This window comes from Chiloscyllium plagiosum, unplaced genomic scaffold (assembly GCF_037043375.1).
Source record: "Chiloscyllium plagiosum isolate Xiang-an unplaced genomic scaffold, Cpla_swu_hap1 HiC_scaffold_7, whole genome shotgun sequence".
In the NCBI taxonomy this organism is placed as follows: Eukaryota; Metazoa; Chordata; class Chondrichthyes; order Orectolobiformes; family Hemiscylliidae; genus Chiloscyllium; species Chiloscyllium plagiosum.
In genome coordinates, this window is record NW_028270145.1 from 20545359 (window position 1) to 20561373 (window position 16015).

Here is a 16015-nt window from a genome sequence, read left to right on the forward strand (position 1 = left end):
AATGTTTTACTAAAGTACAAGTAAACAAAGTCTACTGCTCTGCACTTTTATCTCCTTGGTTAGAGGAACCTTGATTTATCCAAACAACTTGAGCTATCAAGCTTCTGTACTTAGCAATAATTTTGTTCAAGGGATATCAGGTCTCAAATTTACTAACTATCCCTGATCATTCCTAGTCTCCAAATGCATATAAATCTTTAATGGGAGATTGGGCAAAAAAAAAGCAGGTGGTCAGTAAAGGAGGGAGATGGGTGGTGTGAAGGGTAGTTAGTGACTTGGGCATAGGGTCTATTGAACAAATCAGTTGGACTATGTATTTAATAGGTTTAATGTTTCATGAAATATTCTTGATTTCAAGAGATCACTATCTAAAATGTAGACTATTCCAGACAAAAGAATTCCCCTAATTTGGGGATTCTTGTGTGTAATCCCCATCTGCACTGGAATGACCAATGTTTTGGACAGCATAAAATCTCAATGTATCTATAAATCTCAGCTATTTAAATCACAAGCAATCATCTTTCTATGCTGGTGTGGCCAGCTGAAGCTCTTATGCTGCTAATAGTTGCAAAATAAGTCCAAGCATTAAGTCAACCTAACTTTGCTACTGGTTTGTAGGCTGTTCTTTGCATTCTCTTAACTCCATCCACAATTAATCCCTTACCCCTCCCCAGAGCTTGTCCAGAAAAAATAAAATAAATTTCTCTAATGAGTCAAATACAAAATAATAAATCCTGATTGGAAGATTCTGCACGATCACCCTGAGATAGCAATAACAGTCATTCAGCAAGGAAACAGACCTGTTGGTCCAACTCATCCACACTGAGCAAGTTTCTCCGAAGCTATGTACTTCCTAATGTATGGTGCCAAGAATTAGCCAAGATTGCATTAATGCAGTTGTGGCTTTTATAATCAAGCTCAGAGTCATTCTTGAACATAGCAGGACTGATCACTATACACAAACCATGAGATGTTAGTCTAATTCTGTTCCACCATTCAACTGGCTGATATGTTTCTCAAGGTCATGCTCTTGCCTTCTCTAAACAAAACTTGGGCTTCTGCCAAGCTAAACATGATCCCAGAGGAAACCTGTCAAATTAGTAGTGTATATCAAATGTTACCAAACTTGACAATTCTTAGATTGTGCCTTCCTCCAAGTTGAAAACAAACAATTTTACATAAAGGGTTATAAAACAATAGTGGTTGTTTTTGAGGGCCTGCTGCTCTTTATTCCCAATTTTGCTACAAACCAGATAATTGTTTGTTTTGAACAAAAGTATAAGATCTGGCAGCACCCATGGAGAGAAAGAGTTAACACTGAGTTTGTTATGACTTACGATGAGTGAAGCAAGAGAGACAGCGCTTATTATTAAGGCTGCATTTGGCAGAGTCTGGCAAAGACCCTTAGCAAAACAGGAACCAATGAGAATTGGGGCAACCTCTGATATTTGTACTCATACCTGGCACATAGGATGATGATTTTCTGGTTGGAGGTCAGTCATTTCAGCTCCAGGACACCTCTGCAGGAGCTCCTCAGTGTAGTGTCCAACCATCTTCAGCTGCTTCATCAATAACCTAACCTCCACAATAAAAGGTCAGAAATAGGGAAGTTTGCTGATGATTGCACAATGTTCATTTGTAACTCTTTAGATACTGAAATAGACCATGTTTAAGTGCAACAAGGCATGTTCCAGCAATAAAGTTTCAACTTAAGTGCAACAAGGCATGGGATAGCAAGTGCTAAGTAACATTCATGTCAGACAATTCTCCCTGAGAGAGAATCTAACCACCCATTCTTTGACATTCAATGTCATTGCCATCACTGAATCCCCATGGTCAACATTCCTGGGATTACCGTTAGCCAGAAATTCAACTGGACTCACTATACAAACAGTAGCTGCAAGGGTAGGTCAGAGGCTAGGAAAACTGAAGATGTCCACCATCCATGAGGCACAAGTCACAAGAGTGTTTGAATACTGCTCACCTGCCTGGATAAGTGCAGCTCCAACAACAGAAGAACCTTGACACCATCCAGGACACAGTAGCATCCATCTCCAATATACAGCACAGAAAATTTTAAAATCCTTAGGCAGCACCTTCCAAACCTACAACCACTTCTACTGAGAAAAAGGGCAGCAGATACATGGGAACATCAGCAGGTGTAAATTGTTCTCCAAGCAACTCATCACTCTGACTTAGAAATATATTGCTGTTCTTTTACTCTTGCTGGCCCAAAATCCTAGAACTCCCCATAGCATTGTAGGTATTGCTACAGCACATGAATTGCAATCGTTCAAGGCAGCTCACCACTACCTTCAAGGGTAACTAGGGATGGGCCATAAATACTAGCTTAGCCAGTAATACTCTCATCCCATGATTTTTTTTAAAAAAAAGTAAATCAACACATGAGTGTTTATCCATATTGCAGTCAACATTCTTTCAAGTTATTGGTTAAAACTCCCTCAATCCCTGCAGGGAACTGACAGACCTAGAACTAATTTAACCAATCATGTCATTTTATGGTAAGTAGAGTGTGCACTCTACATCAAGCATAATCCACAGATTTTAGTACTAACATGATAATGAAATGTCCTGTATTAAAGCCTTTAAATATTAAAGCCAATTTAGTTCTAATACTAGTTCTTAACTAGTGCTATATTCAGTAGAAAAAGTTTAATTGTACCATTATGAAAACTCTAACTGTAGTTTCAGGAGAAACAAGCAGCTTAAAAAGTTAACAACATTTGGGTAAAATAGCCTTAAAATAAGGCATTTGTGGCCATTTCACTGAGTAGGAAAAGAAACTTTCACTAATTTCTATCATGTAAAGCAGCCAAAGAACACCAAAGAAACTTCTATACATAATTTACAAAAGTAATATGCATTAACTGCAAGAAGCCAGTGTTCTAGGCAAGTTGATTGATTAAAAAGTAGTTTAATTTTTGGTACATATATAACCAAAGTTAACAATTCTTTTAATGGGAAGAATTCTCCATCATGTAACACAGTAACCCTGTGAAGAAAGGGTTTTCCAACCATGATTTCAGAAAACATCTTCTACCTCTCCTGCTGCATTCATTTAATCACCAAAAGAAATGCACTTAAGGCAGCAGAGCTGAACTGTTCTGAACCATCCCTCCTGTTTCGTGCATTACAAAAATGAGTTTTAAAAACTAAATGTATTCACAAGTTTCTCCAATCACAGGTCAAAAATCCATTGATCTGATAACCTGCAATCATTGCACACATTTGAAGACTGATGGACTGTGCTCCTTGGGGTAACATATTTTTGAAGAATACACAACAACAAAAGAACCAACTTGGTTTAAACCACTCGGCATACAGACAAAAGGGTTTGTATGACCACACAAATTAAGATGCACTTGAAATTCTCCATTTACATTGCAAGAAACCATTGAGTCACAACACCACTGCTTTTGTTGGGACTAAACATGTACTCAATTTTGATTTGGACAAAACACAACTGTGTAGCCAAAAAAAAGAGACTGAAATAAAATGGTCTTATTTTCTGGACTTCATCCTCCTGTAAATTCTTGGTAACTTTCAAAGAGTCTGAACAAGTTGTACTTGCGGTATAATATAATCCAGTAGTGGCATAACACATCCATAACCACCACAAAGCACTGGTCATTTAGCGGCAAGTGCTGAACCCTTCAAAGCTTAACTTAAGGTCATGTACAACTTGTGCCCTCTGATACAACCCGAAGATTCATCAAGAAAGCACTGATTTACCATTAAATCTGAAAATGAGAACTTCCCCAGAAAAATATAAAGCTTCATCATGATGAATTAAAAAAAACCCAACCGTTCAAAACTGTAACGGACTTTTATAGCTGATAATTTGAAGTCAGAACATGTCTGCAATAACTTTATTATATAGAAAACAGAATTAAAACAAACCAGTGTGATCACTGTAAAGCCCTTAATTTACATTTAGATATTACAGTAGAAAATACAGGAGGTAGAATGCCAAATCAAGACAATTTCTGAACTCTGAAATTCAATTCTACAACCCCTGTGGTTTATTAAAAATACAGAACATGATTTCAATTGACATTCGTCCAAATTCAGTCCTCTTCACTTTCAGACTCAGATTCTGCGGAGAGAAGATGATAACGTGTTACCAGGGAAGGCAAGCATTAGTTTTTCTTTTAAGTACACTAAATACAATGCAGCCATTAAAAAAAGTATACATTTGTGAATGAATTCAGTTTTGTTCTTGGAAGATGAACATATTGATGACAGACTGACCACCCGCTGAACATTCACAGCCACAAGTCTTATTCCACTTCCAAACAAGTACATTCATGACCACTACCAAACAGGTTATTCCAAAGTTATCACCATTGGTTTAAAAAAAAGTTTGTCACTGCAGTTCATCTATTAACTTTGGACTTCCTTGTTTTACTTGCTATGAAGCATAATCAAATCTGACTATTAAAATAAGGAGGATCGGCACAGGCCTGAAACATGCACACTAGTATTCTAACTGCACAGCTTATTAATAGACATTGGTTGTGGCTGGTGATTCTTTTTGAAATCTTTTGAGACCTATTGTATAGATCTGTTCCTTCCATAATAAAGCTATGGCACAATACCTATACTTGTCAGCAATAAGTTTTACTAATCCTTTGAATGCAATCTTACCATTTCAAATTTGGCGTGAAGTAATTTTTGAATTGTTCTTCAAAACATGTCCAGGTGAAAATCAGTAAATGTATTCTGAATGGTCGCTATTGCTGTGCTGTCACTGCATCAGCAACAGATGACAAAATAAGTGACTTCTCAGCCAGCTTGGGCTGTATTTGGTTAAAGGAAGGAGGTAAAAACAATAACTGCAGATGCTGGAAACCAGATTCTGGATTAGTGGTGCTGGAAGAGCACAGCAATTCAGGCAGCATCCAACGAGCAGCAAAATCGACGTTTCGGGCAGAAGCCCTTCATCAGGAATAAAGGAAGGCTGTCAGCATTTTCCTGCTCTTCCCTCCTTTTATAATCGAACCATGGATTTTATTATTCCAATGTAAGAGACAGAAAACGCCCTCAAATTTAGCAGGTCATCTGAAACAGCACCTCCAATTTAAACCTTAACTCCTAAAGCAAAACCTACAAGTTTATTTGTATTAGTATTACTATTGAGCAAATATAGAAAACAAAAATCTTAATGGAACGTAATTACCAAATATTTGGCAAGTCAGGGCCTGCCAATTACAATTTTAAAAAAAGGAACAAGCATGGCCTATTCAATCTTCTCAACTTGTTCTGCCATTCGAGATGATCAAGACTGGCAGCTAAAACTATGCTGAACACATTATGCCTTGATTACTAAACAACAAGTCTGTGCTATAAGTCATAGAGATGTACAGCATGGAAACAGACCCTTTGGTCCAACCTGTCCACGCCGGCCAGATATCCCAACCCAATCTAGTCCCACCTGCCAGCACCCGGCCCATATCCCTCCAAACCTTTCCTATTCATATACCCATCCAAATGCCTTTTAAACGTTGTAATTATACCAGCCTCCACCACATCCTCTGGCAGCTCATTCCATACATGTACCACCCTCTGTGACAAAGTTGCCCCGTAGGTCTCTTTTATATCTTGCCCCTCTCATCCTAAACCTATGCCCTCTAGTTCTGGACTCCCCGAGCCCAGGGAAAAGACTTTGCCTATTTACCCTATCCATGCCCCTCAATTTTGTAAACCTCGATAAGATCACCCCTCAGCTTCCGATGCTTCAGGGAAAACAGCCACAGCCTGTTCAGCCTCTCCCCATAGCTCAAATCCTCCAACTCTGGCAACATCCCTGTACACTGTAGGAAATCTAATCTAAATCTAAATCTTTTCTGAATCTTTGCAAGTTTCACAACATCTTTCCGATAGGAAGGAGACCAGAATTGCATGCAATATTCCAACAGTGGCTTAACCAATGTGCTGTACAGCTGCAACGTGACCTCCCAACTCCTGTACTCAATACTCTGACCAATAAAGGAAGGCATAACAACGAGACCAGAATTGCACGCAATATTCCAACAGTATTGTCAGAAGGCCTGGGTTCAAATCCCACTTGCTCCACAGATGCATCATAAATACAATACAAGCCTGCATAAAATACTGTACACTAGATCACACTTTATAACTAAACAATGTTTCTGTATCAATGCAACAGTACATGCATGACTAAATGTATGTTATACTAGTAAGCTGTTGTCTGTTCTTAGAAGCCATGCATTCCTACACCCACTGTGAATACATTAATCCATTAGATACTACCTTCTTCAGCATTCTTGAGCCACTCAACAAACTTCTTCATCTGCTCCAGAAAGATGCTCCTTCCCTTTGCCATATTTGGCTCTCGGTACCATTTCAGGATGGCTTCTTCACTCAGAACATCAGCTGTTAAAAGAAAGAAATGTAGATGGATGGAAATACCAATAAAAGCAGAGAGAGAGAGAGAGATCACATTAGATCAAAGAATAAAAGAACCTTCCTATCTTCCAAGAATTAATTTCTACAGAACAGCAATGTGCAGCTTCAGTTCCATGTCCAGTGATAATATAGTCTGTGCAACTCACGGAGTCACAAATTCCATGGGACTTAGTGGAATGGTTACCCCATTATGATATGTACTTCACAAGCGATCTTAACAAACTCTGCATTTTCATGCGGTAAATAAAATTTTGGATGGGTTGGTGTAGGAGATGCGAGGGACGAAAATGATTATTTAGTCCAGCAATAATTTCACATTTCAGTTATCCATTCTACCTGCTGTTGGGAATTGTAAATTGGCAACTGAAAACTCAGGATTAAGTGCAGCCTCCTCACAGAATATTACCTCAAATTCACTGCTGCAAGTGTAACAGTGTCACTATAACTTAATAGGATTGTTTTATTTGCATGACAGTTACGCAAGCACCATAATTAACCAAGTACAAATAACTTGCTGCTAGATGTTCTATGAAAGCTGGTTCCCCCGGTAACCATAACGCCTACTACTAAGCAAAACTTTTGTTAGAAATAGAAAATTATCTACAGTTGCAAATATCTTGCTCCTCGTAGAATAATTTGTGCATTCATTCTGGAAGTTTTTAAAAAATTACAAGCCAAACAAACAACATTTTGGTGCAAGCACCTCTGACAACTACTCAGCTTATTTCCCAGTTTCAGAAAGTCCACTTCTTGCTAGCACACAAGACCTGCATTGCATCTATCAGTGCTAAATTGCACCCACCCATGATACAAGACAGAAATCTTACTGAAGATGGCTCACTGCCAACAGTCCCTTGGGCGTAAGCAATTTTAAACAATTACATCTTGATATAAAATATTCCCAACTGTTACAAAGCTCAATTCCCAACCTGAATGTTGCAACCCTGAAGACAGCAAATTCTTTCCCAGTCTCTTTTGACAGTTCACCTCCTTCAAGCCTGTGTATAGCATTCAGTCTGTATATGGTTATACAGTCATAGATTCTTAGTTAGATACAGAACATTTGGTCCAACCAGTCCATGCCAAAAGTAACCCCAAACTATACTAGTCCCACTGCCTGCACTTGGTCCATATATCTCCAAGCAGTTCTTATTCATATACTCATCCAAATGTCTTTTAAATCTTTTAACTGTACCCTCATCCACCACTTCCTCTGGAAATTATAGACTAGGCAAGCAAGACTAGGAATTGGTAAGTAGGAATGTAGTTTCCTCCATGTATCTCAGACATTTAAATCTGCTTTCTGAATGAGTCCAAGATTTTGGCTGATTCACCTATCAATTACCAAATTATAAGCTAATAAGATCTATTAGAACAGATGTCAGTATCTTGGCAACAAAAAAAAACCAAACCACATACTAACAAAATGCTCTGGTGATACTTTCTCAGAAGAAAGTATTTTGAAAAATGGTAGAAAAAAAATCTTGGTCAAGACTGAATTTTTATATGGAGAATGCAACATGGAATGAAAATCAATTTCTATTTTCTAGGGGTCAAGATAAACTATTCTGTCTTTCAGGGGAGAGGATAGAGGGTTTCTGTGGCAAGTGCAAAGCATGTCATAGTCAACACAGATTAGTATGATTGGAAGAATAGACTACAATCTCTGGTATCTGACCAAGACATCAAACAAGATTCAAAAGACTATACTTTAGGTTAATGAATGTGAACAATTGTGTCCACAATTGTTGGGAGGGTTAGAAATATTTTTAAAACAACAATGCTACTGTAGTGAAATCATAAAACCCCTGGTCCAGGTGGAGCATTAACACACAGCAACATCAGAGGAGATCTAATTCAGGCAGTACAGTTTTTATTAAAAATATTCACACATGGGACTTGGATGACACCAAGTATCCAGCATTTATTGCCCTTGTGGTAATGGTCGTGGTAAGATACCTTTTTGAACCACTGCACTCCATGTGCTATAGCTACAACCAAAATGCCTTCAGGGAGGGAGTTCCAGGATAACAACTAAATGACAGTGAAGGATCAATTTATTTACAAGTAAGGATGGTGAACAACTTGGAAGAGAACTTGCAGGTGTGGTTGTTCCCACATGTCTGCTGCCCTTGTCCTGGATGGAAGTGGTCATGGGTTTGGAAGGTACTTCCGAAAAGACTTTTCATGAAATTCCATAGTGCACATTCTAGATTGAACACACCACTGCGACTGAGCATTGGTTGGAGGGAGTGAATGTTTGTAGATGTGGTGCCAATAAAGTAGACTGCTGTGACCTGGCGTCAAGCTTGTAGAGTGTTGTTATAGCTGCAATCATCCAGGAAAGTGGACAGAATTCCTTTGCACTCCTGACTTGTGCCTTGTTGATGCTGGACAAGCTTTGGGGAGTGAGATGGGGAGTTACTCAGCACAATATTCCTTGCCTCTGATCTACTCTCACAGCAACTATTTATACGGCAAGTTCAGTTGAGTTTCTGGACAATGGAAATCTCCATAAATGTTATTAGTGGGAGATTCAGTGATGGTAATACCATTGAATGCTAACGGACAGTACCTCGTTTTGGAGATAGTCATTGCCTGGCATTCATGTGACACAAATATTACTTTCCACTGGTCACCCCAAGCCTAGATATTGTCCTGGTCTTGTTGCATTTAAGCATGGATTGCTTCAATATCTGAGGAATGGCGAATGGTTAATATTTGATCAACGAATATCCTACATCTGACCTTATGATGGAGGGACACAGTCATTGATAAAGCAACTAAAGGTCGTTAGGCCAGTATCCTGACAAACTCCTGCAGAAATGTCCTAAAGCAGAGATGATTGACCTCCAATCACCATAACCATCTTCCTACGTTCCAGGAACGATTACAGCCAGCAGAACATGTGCCCTAGATTCTCAGGGATTCCAATGTTTCTAAGAGTCCTTGATGCCACACTCAGTTGAATGCAATCTTGATGTCAACGACAGTCACGGTCACCTCACCTCTGAAATTCAGCTCTTTTGACTATGGTTGAACTGAGTCTGTGACACAATCAGCTGACTCGCCCTGGTGGAACCCAAACTGGGTGTCAATGAGCAGGTTATTGCTGAGCAGGTGCCATCACTTTGGTGATGGCTGAGAATAGGCAACTGGTCAGGTTGGACTTCTCCTGCTTTATGTGCACAGGACATACCTGGACAAACTTCCACATTGTTGGGTAGATGCCAGTGTTGTAACTGTACTGGACTAGCTTGGCTCGGATCGCAACAAGTTCTGAAACACAAATTTTCAGTACCATTGACGTAATGTTGTCAAGGCATTTAACTTCAAGTGCCTCCAACTGTTTCTTAAAATCATGTGGAGTGAATCAAATTGGCAGAAGACTGGTATCTGATGCAGGGGAAACACTGGAGAGGAAGACAGATCATTGACTCAGCACTTCTGGCTAAAACTTGCTATGAATGCTTCAGCTTCATCTTTTGCACCGATGTGCTGGACCCTTCCATCATTGAGGATAAGGATATTTGTGGAGCCTCCTCTTCCAGTGAGTTGTTCAATTGTCTATTCACAACTGGATGAGGGAGGACTGCAGAGTTCAGATCTGATCTACTAGTTCTGTCAATACTAGTCAATACTTGACCAGCATTGACATCTTATTTGTCGGTATGCCCTCCTGCACTCTCCATTGAATCAGCATTGCTCCCCTGGCTAATAGTTCTGCTGTAGAATTCTGCTGCTGATGGCCTACAGTGCCTCATGGATGCTTAGTATGGACTGCTAGATCCATTTCTGTCCCTCTTGCATTGTAATATCACCACACATCATGATGGAGGGTATTCTCAATGTGAAGGTGGGACTTGGTCACTTTCACCAATACCATCATGGACAGATTGGTAAGGATGAGCTAGAGTATGCTTTTTCCCTCTTGTTGTGTTTCCTCACCACCTGCTGCAGACCCTGTCCAGCAGCTATATCCTTTAGAACCCATACAGCCTAATCATCAGTGCTACTGGCAATCTACTTTTGATGATGAAAAGTGAAATGTCCCACCAGAATACAATTTGCACCCTTGCCATCCTTAGTACTTCCCCCAAATATTATTCAACAAGAAGGAGTACAGATCCACCAGCCAAGAGAGGACAGTCTGTGGTAAACAGCAGGATCTTTCCTTGCCTGTGTTTAACCTGACGTCATGAGACTTGAGGTTCAGATGTTGAAAACTCTAGGGCAATTCCCTCCTAACTGTATACTACTGTGCCACTAGCTGCTGGGTAAGGAATGGTGAGGATAATGCCTGGAACATTGTCAGATTCTATGAATCATACTTTAGAGACAATGTCAGGCTATCACTTGACTAGACTGTGAGACAGGTCCCCAATTTTGGCATAGTTTTAGATGTTAGCAAGGACGACTTTGCAAGATCAACAACGCTATTTTTGTGTTCAGTGCCCCATTCAGTTTAATTTCTTTGTTGAGATTTTGTAGCAACTGTTACAACTGAGCAACTTGCTAGGCCACTTCAGAGGGTAGTTGTTGTGGGTCTGGAGATGCATAGTCCAGACCAGGTAGGAATGGCAGATTTCCTTCCACGAAGATCATTACAGAACCAGATGGGTTTTTCCTGACAATCGACAATGGTTTCACTGTCATCATTACATTCTTGATCCAGCTATTTTTAATGAATTCAAATTCCACCATGCTGGGTTGGATTCCACAAAGCATTAACTGAGTTTCTGGATTAATAGACTAGTGGTAAGACCACTAGGCCATCCTCTTCCCTTGTAATTTCATTATCAGAAATGGTATAAAACTCAAACATTGTTCCTTGACATTTCTCCTCTACCACCCTACCATCCTCCCAGCCTAACACTGGACGTAAGCATAATTCTTCATATACCAATAATGAAATTTAATGATCATTTTGTACACATTCATAAATTGTTAAAAACACTTTTATTCCCATGACACTGCTAGATATTGCCAATAGCCTTAACATTGGTCATCCATACCACACACTTACCTTTATAGAAAAGCACTACGATTTTCTGAAAGGCCTTCATGAATTGAATGTTGTCATAACAGTATTCCTGAATCTTCAGCAGCAAAGTCAGCTCAGACTGACCTTGGACAGTGAAGGCAGAAAGGAGAGGGCTGTATTGCTGAAAATCACCCAACACAAAGACATGAGATACATGCTCAATAAGACACAAGTTTCATATCGCAAATCACACAAAATATTTGCTCTCGGATTTGGTCGAATTCCTGGAAGAAAGTTATATTACAACAAATTTTGTTCTTACTGGCACCTTATGAACCATCACTCTTTCAAAACCATCAAAAATTATATACCTCCAACATCTGAGGTTTACTGCATTATCGCAATCTCTGCCATGTCTGAATAGTCAATTGAAAAGGCCCTTTGCCGGTAAGTTTTATTTAAGGCAAAGTTGATTATTTAAGTGATTTATGTTGCAAATAAAGTACATAACAATGATTTGTTTAACCCCAACATTACATTTCTATTACTGTGAATTCTCACATTGGTCATGTGGACTCATCAACCAGCACACTCCCAGTCCCATCGGTGCCAGTTAATAAAACATTTGCTGCATATCAACAGTAAATTCATGTTAAGTGTCAAAAAGTAACAGAAGCATGCTTTATCAAAGCTATATAATTTTTTGGATTGGTCAAAAGTTATGGTAATACCAAATGATTTTAAAAAAACTCACCAATACAGACAATCTTAAAGTACTTATCAGTTATAATTTAACTATAATTTGAAAAACAAAAACAAAAGTAGAAACATCCTAAATAGCTTCTGTATAATGTTCAATTCAGAGACAGCATCATTTCAGGGACCACCAAGGTAGTTATGTCCATCCTTTGGGCAGGCCAAAGTGAGAGAAATTGAAATACAAATTAAAGTTTTGAATGAATAAATAAATAGATTTGAGACATCAAGCTATCAAGGCTGTTCATAAAGGTCACAAGAATTAAAAAAGGGGAAAAAATTCATCAAGGAGCTTCATATTCCTTTTCATGTCAATTGCAGACTTTTTGTGCAATATCAATTTACCGAATGATAGTGACTAAAATGGGATTGTATGAAAAAATGAGCAACAATGCAAATTTTAGTGACCCGTGTCATATTTTGTCCAGATCTTCCATGCTTGCATGGTAAGACTCCAACAAAAAAATTATGCAGTTTATACTAAGGAAACCATCAATTTTATTAGTCGCATACTGATACAAGCAAAATTCTCAATAGCAAGATTTTACATAACGAACAAAGTATGAGGAAAACTAGATATTCGGCCCATACACAGAAACAGCAACTACTTTAATACTTTGGATAATTACCTAAGCGCACCCTCCAGCCTTCAAGTATTGGTGGGTCAACCATAGAATAAATATTGTTCTGTCCACTGGCACAGAGGCCTTCAGAGACCAGTGGTCTCTGCAGGGACAAGGTGACATATTAGTTTACTTTTGATGTTTCTGTTGACCTTTTGACTTTTTTTTTGTTACAGCGCCACACCATGGGTTATCTTATTTACCTTATTTAAAAGTTAATTTAAAACAAAAAAAGGAGAAAGAGATTCTCAACTGTGAAGTTATTGCACAAGTCATAAGATTAGACTTTTCAGAAGACACCGGAGCAGAAAAATGAAAGCTACCTTAAATCTAAAGTAATAGAGAATTACCTTTAAGTGCTTAATGGCTTGTTCTGTTAGCAATTCTTCTTTCTTGTTCCATTCCACTGCACCCATCACACAGCTCCAGACAATGCTTATCATGGTCTGCTCAGAGATACTATTTTTCTTCATCTCTTCTTTGGCATAACTTATGATCTGTCAAATTTATGACAATTTAATTAATATCCTCACCACTTCTCCCCTAAATACAAGCTTAATTCAATTTGAACTCATTTTGTACAACTCAACTAAATTTTATACAACTCAACCATAATTGATGTTGTAGCTCCTTCAAGACTGCACAGAACAACCTCGGTTATCAGAGCATCAATTTTCCAAATTTCGGATTACCCGAACAAGAGCTCAAGGTCCCTGTACATGCATTTCAACTGAAATAGGAAAATTCTATTCCTCATCCAGTTAATGCATCATTTTGTAAATCTAAAGAGGAATATAGATGCAAGTATGCTTTAATAAATAATTAAATTCAAATATATACTGGATATGTGATGTCAGTCAAGTCTTACATATTTTTATAAAAAGGCTCTCCGATATTTATTCTCCCAGAGGACAAAAGTTTGTGACTGTGAACACACAAGAACACCACATGCAAGCCAGAGATGTGCACTTGAACAAGATTCCCTCTCATCATTGGGTTTGCAAAACGGAGCAAGTCAATAATTTTTTTTTTCTTAGCTCACTCCACAGAGAGTGTTAAGTCAAAAAAATGCACTTGTACTTTTTGTTTTAATTGTTTTTTCCTAAAAAGTAGTTCAATATCTTTTTGCTGACAAGAAAATTTAATGGAAACTTTTTTGGTGGGGGACAGCAAATTGTAGTGAGTCAGCACATGTGAAAATAAACAGGACGAAATGAGGAAAACATTACCAATCTTAAAAAAAAAATTGAGGAGAGGGCATAAACTGAAGTCAGCAAAAAAAAAAACTTCCCTCTCTCGTCTTCCCCCTATACTTTGTGCCTCTCTCTCTCGCTCTCTCTCTCTAAAAGGGCTCAGCGGTCGCTGAGGAGCGAGGGACAACATTTGGTCAGTCTGGACAGCAGGACGACACCGAACAGAAGGACGCCAGATGTTGTCGAGGAGAAAGTGAGGACTGCAGATGCTGGAGATCAGAGCTGAAAATGTGTTGCTGGAAAAGCGCAGCAGGTCAGGCAGCATCCAAGGAGCAGGAGAATCGACGTTTCAGGGCATGAGCCCTTCTTCAGGAATGAAGAGAGTGTGCCAAGCAGGCTAAGATAAAAAGTAGGGAGGAGGGACTTGGGGGAGGGGCGTTGGAAATGCGATAGGTGAAAGGAGGTTAAGGTGAGGGTGATAGGCCGGAGTAGGGGTGGGGGGGGGGGGGGGGGGGGGGGGGCGGAGAGGTCGGGAAGAAGATTGCAGGTTAGGAAGGTGGTACTGAGTTCGAGGGTTGGGACTGAGACAAGGTGGGGGGTAGGGGAAATGAGGAAACTGGAGAAATCTGAGTTCATCCCTTTTTCTCCAGTTTCCTCATTTCCCCTCCCCCCAACCATAGCAACACGACGGCTGGAGGAAGAGCGCCTCATCTTCCGTCTAGGAACCCTCCAACCACAAGGGATGAACTCAGATTTCTCCAGTTTGCTCATTTCCCCTCCCCCCACCTTGTCTCAGTCCCAAACCTTGAACTCAGCACCACCTTCCTAACCTGCAATCTTCTTCCTGACCTCTCCGCCCCCACCCCACTCTGGCCTATCACCCTCACCTTAACCTCCTTCCACCTATCGCATTTCCAACGCCCCTCCCTCAAGTCCCTCCTCCCTACTTTTTATTTTCGCCTGCTTGGCACTCTTCCCGCCCATTCCTGAAGGGCTCATGCCCGAAACATCGATTCTCCTGCTCCTTGGATGCTGCCTGACCTGCTGCGCTTTTCCAGCAACACATTTTCAGATGCTGTCGAGGACCAGGATAAAACTGGAAAACGTCAGCAGAAATTTTCAGACTTCAGTCAAACTCTAGCCAAAAGTGATTTTATTTGTAAAATATCTAGAATTTATATCCAGTGTTTGTACACATTTTATCGATTGAATGAAATAAAAACTCTGTAAACATGTTTTACGTAATTATGTTTCTGAACAAAACCAGTTATCCGAACAAAATCCTCTCTGCCCTCTTGTTCAAATAATCGAGGTTGTTCTGTATATATTGGAACCAAGGTACATATCAGGAAAAAAAGTTTGGTATTTCCAAAAAAAAAGTCAAACTTATCATGGAAACATTTACTTGTTTCTACAAGTCTTGAAGTTGTCATTTTAAAGAGATATAATATACAATTTAAACTAAATCTTGCAGAGTTCCTCCCGTTATGCTAGAAACACTGCACTACAATGGCATCACTCCCCCTCAGCTGAGCTCCCAGAGCCAGTGATAATGAAACACGATTCAGTAAATTGAACAAGCCACACACAATTCCTGACTGGCTCCAGCTGGTCAGTGTCAATAATTTATACTTTTTCTGCCATGAAGTTCTCAGTGAGAGGGATAAGGCAAAGCTAAAAATTCTGTATAAGCACTTTCCAAGCAAAATACAAGAGCCCAGGAACCAGTGTTGTTCTCAGAAATTGTTCAACGTTTGAGGAAAGATATCATGGAAATTAGAATAACCACAGTCTCTGCTCAGGATCAGCTTCAATATTCAGAATATGCAGTTACTAAGTAATGTTATGAAGCCAAAATTAGAGGATTATAAATGGTTTAAAAAATGTTAAACTGAAACCGAACAATCTTGGAACACCATTTAATTTTCAAATGGGATACTGATACAACTAGAATGAAACTTTGGAATTCAGCATTTTCTGAGCCTACTGATAACTGGATACATGTTGCA

At 39.3% G+C, this 16015-nt stretch overlaps 1 protein-coding gene across 2 annotated transcripts in view; it reads right to left on the bottom strand.

Moving 5' to 3' along the window:
* Window positions 1-2919: 2919 nt before the first annotated feature.
* LOC122551366 (eIF5-mimic protein 2) overlaps window positions 2920-16015 on the bottom strand; it is a 30503-nt gene continuing 17407 nt past the window's right edge. For both annotated transcript variants that reach the window (XM_043693126.2, XM_043693125.2), the window contains exons 9-12: window positions 13164-13310; window positions 11477-11615; window positions 6295-6417; window positions 2920-4117 (exon numbers count right to left, since the gene is read on the bottom strand). In XM_043693126.2, coding sequence (XP_043549061.1) covers window positions 4089-4117; window positions 6295-6417; window positions 11477-11615; window positions 13164-13310 — 438 coding nt within the window. In that variant the 3' untranslated portion in view covers window positions 2920-4088. The remainder of the gene's footprint in view (window positions 4118-6294; window positions 6418-11476; window positions 11616-13163; window positions 13311-16015) is intronic.